Source organism: Chelmon rostratus, chromosome 3 (assembly GCF_017976325.1).
Source record: "Chelmon rostratus isolate fCheRos1 chromosome 3, fCheRos1.pri, whole genome shotgun sequence".
In the NCBI taxonomy this organism is placed as follows: Eukaryota; Metazoa; Chordata; class Actinopteri; order Chaetodontiformes; family Chaetodontidae; genus Chelmon; species Chelmon rostratus.
In genome coordinates, this window is record NC_055660.1 from 21,467,284 (window position 1) to 21,476,417 (window position 9,134).

The 9,134-nt window shown below is 41.5% G+C and overlaps 1 protein-coding gene across 1 annotated transcript; it reads right to left on the minus strand.

Annotated features, from left to right (window-relative positions):
* Nucleotides 1-2,220: 2,220 nt before the first annotated feature.
* Nucleotides 2,221-7,607, minus strand: trip13 (thyroid hormone receptor interactor 13). The gene is made up of 14 exons (XM_041933523.1): nt 7,479-7,607; nt 7,183-7,266; nt 6,090-6,249; nt 5,843-5,969; nt 5,352-5,407; nt 5,168-5,258; nt 4,987-5,059; nt 4,832-4,895; nt 4,651-4,737; nt 4,364-4,470; nt 4,069-4,222; nt 3,575-3,687; nt 3,378-3,447; nt 2,221-3,301 (listed from the first exon to the last, which is right to left on the minus strand). The coding sequence occupies exons 2-14, from the start codon at nt 7,254-7,256 to the stop codon at nt 3,206-3,208; spliced, it is 1,272 nt and encodes a 423-aa protein (XP_041789457.1). The 5' UTR covers nt 7,257-7,266; nt 7,479-7,607; the 3' UTR covers nt 2,221-3,205.
* Between the last annotated feature and the right edge of the window lie 1,527 nt (nt 7,608-9,134).

Genomic DNA, 9,134 nt, shown 5'->3' on the forward strand with positions numbered 1-9,134 from the left:
CCTTTGTAGTCCCTGATTTAGAAAAATCCTAGATCTGTCCCTGGATGACACAGCTTTAAAAATGCATGGCCTAACAGGAAAGTGTGAAGAAGGTCATCGATATGTTAAACTGGAACAGCCATCTCTCAGCAGAGGAGGGAGGCTGCAACAACTCCTGATGCAACTTAAACTGCCATCCTAACATTCTTTCCAAGGCAATTAATTAGTACGCCCAGCTTCAATGACTTTCACATGACTGCAAAGTAAACTTACACGTGGCGCAGCATGCAAAAGTAGAGCTGAGGTGAGGTGTCTTTTGCAGATAGTTAATCTTCAACCAAAGTATTGAACAAATTAAAGTTTGGACCTGATGGTGTCAGTAGTTGGATAGATGGCTGGATGGATAGATAACAAATGTGTTTCCGGTGTAAAATAGCCGCAGTGTGCCCTGTGAAACATGTGTCTGATGATACTTTTAGGAAGGAACCAAGAAAAGATGTCTATATATCAGCTTTTGGCCTCCGCCCAGTAGCACCATCTGATCAAAGGTTCAAACTCTGCAGCTCTTGAACAACTGCAGTGATGGTGGTGCGACAGCAGCTGGAATGGCTTCAGCAGCAGCACCACCTACTGGACATTTGAATGAACTTCATCAGGACTTTCAGCATCCACTTTGCAGCTTCTCATCTGTTTTTTATTTGGCTAGTAGAGAGCTAAAGGCAAAGCTCCCATGTACGAGCCAAGTCCAGGCTGTAGTCTTAGATCCGAACACACCAATCCAGCTTTAGACGGAGTTATGGCCGCCTGCCTTATAGATCGTTTTCAGTCAAGAGACTTTAAATTCAGATGGAGGGCAGGAAGTGACAACAGCAATGGACGAGATGGAGGAAAGTTGTGACTGTGCTAGTTTGGTGTAAACAGAAAATCAGAACATGTGTTGGATGTGACCCTTACGTTATAAAGAGGAGCGACTTTTCAGCTAAACTGAAAGATTTGCCCGCTTTTGATGTAGCAGATATTAGCAACTACCTGCTTGTTCAAAAGTAGTTCTACTACAGAAACCAAATGAAAGCACACAAAAGTAAAAAAAAGAATTGTACTGTATTGTAAAATGTAAAAACTGTAGCATAATGTGTAAGTGATGTGTGCATATCCTTCAAGTCGTAACAATTGATCTTTATTTTGTTCACTGACTGGTTAATCAACAATGTGTCATTTGCTTTGATGAGCAGGCCTCTCTAATCTGTCATGTTAGGTTTGTTGTAGATAGATACACGCCTCAATGACAACATGTTTCATATCAGTTTTCAGTAAGTTCACATGAACAGTGGCTGGCCTGTTCATGTCAGAGGTAACAGGCCAATGAGACTCGGTCGCACGCAAGTCCAACTTCTGCACGGGGCAGTCCCAGCCCAAGAAGATAGATGTGAACCCCAACCGGAAATCTGGGCTCCTTCTGACGGAGACCCAGGGAGAGCTCTGTCACTCTGAGCCCAGCGCTGCCTTACTTTACCTGTGACCTAAATAAAATCTGCATCTGTGATCTGAAGATCATCATAGTGGCAGAAGTGCAGGGTCTTTCTAGACTTTACAGCAACATAAACCATAACCTCTTTAAAACTAAAAGCCATTTGTGATTTTACACTCTAAGAAATAAGCGATAGTTTCCTTGGTTTTGAGTGCAGTTCTGCTCAGTTTCTTCTTAACATGCCTATAAGTACGTGTGTAAATTAATCCCCTCCCATATAAAAATCACCATTGGCACATGCGATGAACCTGAACAATGGTTGCGAGGATAAACAACAGACTGGGTTTTTTTTGGAGTTTTCCGACATTTTTAAACTGCTTCAAATTGTGATAAAACCCTGCAACAACAAGGCTTGTGATGTTTCTTCCCTCTCTGTCTTGATTGTCTTTTAACAGCTGCCTGTTTTGGACTAACTATAGACAGCAGGGGCCACCAATTAGGTGTAAAAAGATACTGTGGCATTAAACGGATAAGTCACACAAACAACACTTATGCTTCTTTAATGAAATGAGGGAAAGTCCATTCTGGGTTTCTTCTAAAACTCAATACCAAACATCTGTGGCTTAGGGGTCTTGATTAGATTATAAAGAGAGCTTAAATCTTTTGCTTGATCCTAACGACTGACTTTGGACAGTAAATGAAATCCACCAAAGTTAAATGTGAAACGTGTTTAATAAAACACCCACAAAAAGCAATTTGAAAGGTGACAATGATTAGGTTTGAACAGGAACGAAGCATGTGAGTGAAAGATTCAGGAACAGCCTCCAGAATCCACCTCGTCCAACAACATACGAAGGGCACATTGTTTGAAGCCGGCAGCTGACGTGCAAAGCAGCAGAGCATTCACAGAATGCAAAACATGTTCATATGAGCAATGGAGGCACTGATCTGTTCATGTAAGCTGCGCGTACGACCGATACATTTCAAAACTGACAGTTTTGTTTTGAGGTCAAATTGGTGGCAGCCATGTGCAAACACACAGTCAGACATTATATCACTTTGAGTTACCATGCAGGAGTCCGCCTTGTAAGTGAGTAATGTGTTATCTTCACAATTGCACTTCAAATAAAAGCAGGAACAGCCCGTTTTACCTCCAGATTTGCAAATGCAAATTTTATATTTGTGGGGCTCTCTGGTTTTACTCAAACTTTTCCAGATAACTTACAGGAGACGGGATGAAGGTCAACTGCTTTTCATTTCTGTCTGACAAGCTGCCCTTTTAATAGGATACCAGCAACAAAATCCACAGACTGAGTTCATGTGTATGTAGTGACATCAACACAAGGAAAAACTATCCCTGAAGCACGAGAACAAAAAGAAGCTGGCACTGTTAAGGTTAAAGCTTCATGTTAAAACACATCACTTTGAAACTAAGAACAGAGTAAACACTTGGGTTAATGGCACATAGAGAATTGAAGAATCAGGAACTCCATCTTAAACCAAACTGCCTGTCCTGAAGCCGACAAGGATTTGGTTCATTTTTAGGTAGTGGCACCAAGAAAATTACCTGAATGACGAGTTACGTTAAAGACAGCATTTATTAGAACGTCACAATTTATTCAACATAGTGCTGCCAAATGAACTGATTAAGCTTTATATAAAAAATGGTAGTTGTAGTTTTCAAAGCTACAAACAAACAAGGCATGGGGATTTGAGAGCTCGTGACCAATCATGTGTCAGCCTTTGGGCATTGTACCTTCAGATACCATTGACCAGGCTGGCATTTTCCTCCTTCTGCTTGTCGACCGCTCGGTCCAAAGCCTCTAGAAACCTCTCAAGAGTCACTGTTGGCGTCTGCAGGCAAACAAATTACGTTAAAAAGCAATATGACTTTTTTTCCCTTTGCTCTCCGTAAAAATCAAATGCTTACCTTTACAAACAGTGCGTGGGCTAGAAAAGGTAACTTCCTGAGTGCTCTGCCACTCAAACCTTTGCTTTTTCTGGAAATGAAAAGAAAAACAAACCACTAGCGCTGGTTGTTTCAGTTCTCACTGGCACTTGATGTTATGATTCGAGCACAGAGACGTGTGATTTGGGTCCTGCTGCATTATGGAAGGCTGTACTCACATAGCAATGCTCCTCAGGTTCAGGCTGTGCTCAGAAACCTCACTCTCTGCGAAGCCCATCGTCTCGAGCTCAAATATGGTGAACAGCTGCTGCCGGGGGTAGATGATCTGGCACTGCACATCACACATCATGAAACACAGAAACATGCACAATCACAAAAGACTAATTAGGCCTAAACAAATGATTATTTTTATTTATTTTTCAGTGCTGGTTAATGAGTGGAGTTGCGGTCGATTGTCTTGCTCAAGGACATTTTTCACATAGAGAAGCCGGGTATCAAACCACCAACCCTCTATGTGCTGAGCCTTGTGCCTGGTGGCCATCATGACTCTGGCATGTGTCAAGGTAATGACCAGTTGAATCATCACACCCACAAAACTAGTCCAGAAGTATGAACATGGAAGTAACAGACTTGTGAAGGCGGGTATGTTCTCCAATATAAATGATGAATAATTGGGAATAGCGGAAAAGATGTTGCCAGATTGTTCAGTCACCTTCATCAGCTCCTCCAGGCAGGAGAGGTAGATGTTGTAGATGCCGTTCTCAGATGGAGGTCCGATGTACTGCTTGATGTCAGCTCGGTCCACAAACGCCAAGTCTATCTTCTCTGTCACATTGGAGGTCGTCAGGATCACGACGTTGGAATGTCTGAAGTACGATCCCAAAAGTCAACACAAAATAAACTGGTGTAAATCAGACAAAATAAAAGTCTGATGAAGAGTGATTGTAGGAATACAAGATTAAGGCTTCTGGCATCATACACTGGGAGAGAGGGGTTTGCTTACTGACCGCTTGATCTGGTCCAACTGAGTGAGAACGGAGTTGACCACTCGGATGGCGTCAGATGGCTCTGTTCCCGCTTGGCAGGCATTCCGAGCTGCTGTCAGACTCTCCACCTACTCTCCATAAAATAGGTCCCCAAAAAGGAACAGAGACACTCCTGAACATGGGATAACTAAGGTACATCAAGTGCACAAGAGAGTCTTCGGTTTTATTTCAGTGAATTTGGAAGCAAACCTATGAAGGCATGCACTCAGAAGATATAATTAATAAACATTCATTTCCAATTTATTTACCTCATCAATCAGAACAAACACAAGAGCATCTTTGTCATCTATCAGTTGTTGGATCTTTTGAAACATCTTCGTGACCAGTTTACCGCTCTGTAGAAAAGAAGCATGATTATCTACCAAATAACATCGGCTCAATCTAGATCAAACACCTGAACAGTGTAACATAAAAAGGGGCCATCTGTACCTCTGAGAACCACTTTGAGAACAAGCTGTGGCTGTTTATCTCGACAAACTGCCCATAAGAATACCTGCAGGGAGAGGAGTGTTCCTGAGTGCATTTTGAAAAGAGTAGGTGTAGTTATTGCTGAAGTGGTTTCATTAAAATGAGGATTGTCTCACCGACTTGACAGTCTGATTGAGAGCTTCTGAGCAAGGGCTTTGCAAAGTGACGTTTTCCCTGTGCCCGGGGGTCCTGAATGTGAATGAATACACAAAGCCATAGATCACTTATTTCATGCACATCATCTCTGACACAACCTCAGCCAATAAATGTCTATGCGATTGCTCATTAGTTATTTACCATGAAGCAGCACAACACGGTTCCACGAAATCAGGTTGCTGTCCACATTCTTGTTGGAGAAGTAAATTGTTGTTGTGACGTAATCCAGGAGCTGCAGGAATATGAAAACAATGTGATGCTTAGCCACATTAAAAAGTTAAATAATCATTTTCTCTCATCTCTCAACTGCTATTATATATTTTACCTGAGTTTTGACTCCACTCTCATATACCAGACTCTCCCAGATCCCATGGAACTCAGCTGTTGAAAACAAGCAAAGGGGAATATTAAGGCAAGATAATATTTTAATTTTATTACAGATACAAAGATGGAATCTGCATACGTAACAAGAAATTGGTTTCATGTAATTTAGAGCCACTAGCTTTATGTTATGCGTCTACATTGTCCTCATTCTGAGAAGCTCCTGGTTCAGCTGCACATTCCTGGATGTGCAGAGACCCCTTTCTGGGGTTTGTTTCATTCTAAAAAGACATTTTGGATTAAGTATCATATAACTGAATGGGTTGTGTATTGTATGACTAAAGAATACAAACTGTAGAATGATCGCCTCCTGTATTAAGTCCTGTCTGGCTGTGAGACTGCAACCAGAAGTCAATCAAACTAAGAAAGCAAGATTTTCTGCACATGACGTTCTATCCAATGTGTTGTGCTCTCGTCCACCACGTCCAGTGTCACCTGCTGGCAGCAACCAGTGATTGGCTGCTGAAAGGTCCTCCTCCTCCTCCAAACTGAGCGTGCTCGGTCCATCCTCATTAAGAGTGAAGATGTGAATGGAGACAGAGCAGCTCTTCAGATCTAGGGGCTGGTTAATGGAAAAAAAAGCATTACTACTTTTTTGAATGAAAACAATCCAGCAATATAGATTAAATATTTTATTATTATGAATATGAAAATAATCACAAAACACACCAGAATGACAGACCTGTGTTACCATTTCCTCAATATCAACCAGAGCCACAGATTCCACGTGGTTCTGCAGGAAGTCGTCATCAAAATCTGTCCATCTGTAGTTTCCAAAAACCATGCTGTGGCGATTCAGTAGAGCCATGACATGTATCTTCACATCAGACAGCTCGACTGTGCTGAAATACGAATGGAAAACACATTTTAAAAGTACAGTATAGCTCAAATTACATAATTACATTATCGTTAGGATAAAAACTATTTTTCCACCTGTGACAGCTGATACCGTACCAATACCAATAAGATTAATGGCATCTAATTTTGTTAAGAGACTTGCTAAACACTAGAGTAGTGCTAGACTACTAGACTCAGAGAGAAGAGTCATTTCAGAATTCTCCAAATATACAGTACCAACCAAAAATTTAGACACAGGATAAATTCATTGCAGTTACCAGCCTCAGGAATTGGCAATTAATGACTCCTCAGATTACAGCCCATATAAGTGCTACACAGAGTTCAAGTAACAGCAACTATTCAGAGGAAACACAAACGATGGACAGTAGACCAGTGGAAATCAGTACCAAAAATCTTTGTGTCTCTGTGAGATGCAGAGAAGGTGAATGGATGGTAGCTGCGTTCTCACCGCCCATTAGGGAGGAGGACATGTGATGATGTGGGGGTGCTTTGCTGGTGACACTGTTGGTGACTAATTAAAAGTTCAAGGCACACGGAACCAGCGTGGCTAACCCAGCATTCTGCAGCTCTGTGGGAGCATCTTTTGTTTTTCAACAGAACAATGAGCCAAAACACACCTCCAGGCTATGTGAGGGCTATCTGACCAAGAAGAAGAGTGCTGCATCGAATGACCTGACCTCCACAATCACCTGACTTGACACCTGACTGAACACAACTGAGAAGGTGTGGGATGAGTTGGACCACAGAGTGAGGGAAAAGCAGCCACCCAGCTCTATGGTAACTCCATATACGAGAAGATGCTGTTTAACTATTAGAAGAAGTGTGTGACCTTTCTGCATTTGTGGGAGGCTCTGTGGTCTCATCTGGACTCCATACATGTATTCACTGATGTGTTTGGAATTGCTCAGTCAACCCACCTGTGAGATTTAACATGGACCTCCACATGGATGTTTTGCTTCTGGTTTCCCACTTCTATGCTGCCCCCCTCCATTCCTGTAAAGCTGTGGACACCAGATCAGATTTCGGAGCTTTGAAAGCAGCATTCATCACATGGAGTAATAAGCTAATGTACTCTGCGGATAAGTTTGCTTGTTCATTTCGTTAGCCAAGCAGGTTGGCGATGTTGTAGCTAGCAAACATAGCTGGCTAACGTTACCACCCGTTAATGCGTAAAGGAAAACAGTTTGCGGCATCGACCAAACTGAAACCATACCTTACACCATTTATGTTATCAATCCAATAACTCGCAGCAGCCAAAGTCCTGGTACCCAAGAAACTGTCTACGGCCCGATGTGCCGTCAGGAAGCCAGCAGTCGTTCAAATTCCTCGCGCTGATTTGTTACACCGGAAATACATCATTTGTTTGTGGGTATCACATCCGCCTGTGTTCAAAATAAGATATTAACGCACTACGCACTCACTTTAAAATGTGACGATAACTGCTATATTCTTCTAATTATAAACTAATATTATGAATTAGACGGAAACTAAAACAAACTAGAATCAGTTTACAGAAATTGCATAGTAAGATTTTGACTGTTGTACGTTGAAATTACATTAAGTCTGATACTTAAGATGGTGTAAATTCCGAAGTAAAAGTCCAACATTTTCACCTTGAAAAAGTCACATTTCTCAACATTGAGGGTCTATTAAAACAATATAATAATAGATACATGAAGAAATATCACTCTTTACTTGAACTGCTCACAATTCACATTCACAGTGAGTTCATAATCTGTGGTGAGGGTACACACTATTTCATTTTAAGGGGCTGGAAGCTAAATGCTGCATTATGGGACCCACTGGCACAGGAGACCATGATCACCTTGATCATTCACTGGTCTTGGATAGAAGGGAAGAGAGAATGAATTAGAACAACTACAGTTTCGTGGTCTCTTGTAAATATATTCCTTTGCTTTGTTGGATTACTTTCTGGGATTGTTTCATTTGAATGATTTTTTGTTTGAAATCAGAAAACATAAACATGACTTTATGTAACAGATTTTCAATTGAATCATCTGGTGACTGCTCCCATCCACCATGTGGTCTCTTGTGGTGTCCCCCCACAGCATCATCTGACCCCAAATTGCACAAATCCACCCACCTGACCTGACTATTACTGGAAGATAAGGGACCACGGTCCTGACCAGCCCACCAATGGAAGGGTAATGAATGGATGAATAGATGGCTGGATAGGCAGGTAGGTATGACGGTCAATAAATGACATAAAATGAATGAGAATAGAAGTATTTTAGGAGTATTATAGGAATATTATAGGAATAGTACAGGCAGCAGTGTGTCTCCATGAGCCTCTCACTCTTCCACGACTACACATTTCTACTTGTCATTTGGATCATGAAAGTGACACTATTTTATAGTATATAGAGTATATAGGCTACAATATAGTATAGAACTGAGAAGGATGAGACTGAGAGAAAGGTGCAAATACAAATCCTACTTCAGCACTTCAGCTATTTCAGAGCCATGGCTGCTCGGAGATAGACAGGGAGGATGGCATCACGTAACTTTTGATAGACACAGCATCATGATCAGAGCCTGCCCCCTTTCCCTTAACGTTCTGGCATTGTAACATAAGACTATTGCCATGCCCCAGTATTTCCCCTTATGTTTCCCTCTTCCCTGTCTCTCCCCTGCTCCCGTCTGCAGCTTTCTGCTGCCAAGTCCACACAAAAACAGGCACTTTTTTAAACGCTGCTTTTTAAATGCATTTTGGCCTTTTGTCCACACACAAACACAGTTTTAGGTCACTGAAAACAGAGCTTTTGGAAAACTTCTGCATCCCATATATAATTTTAATCAAAGTTTTACACAATAAGAATGAAGCGAAATAAAAGCATTTAAAAACAAG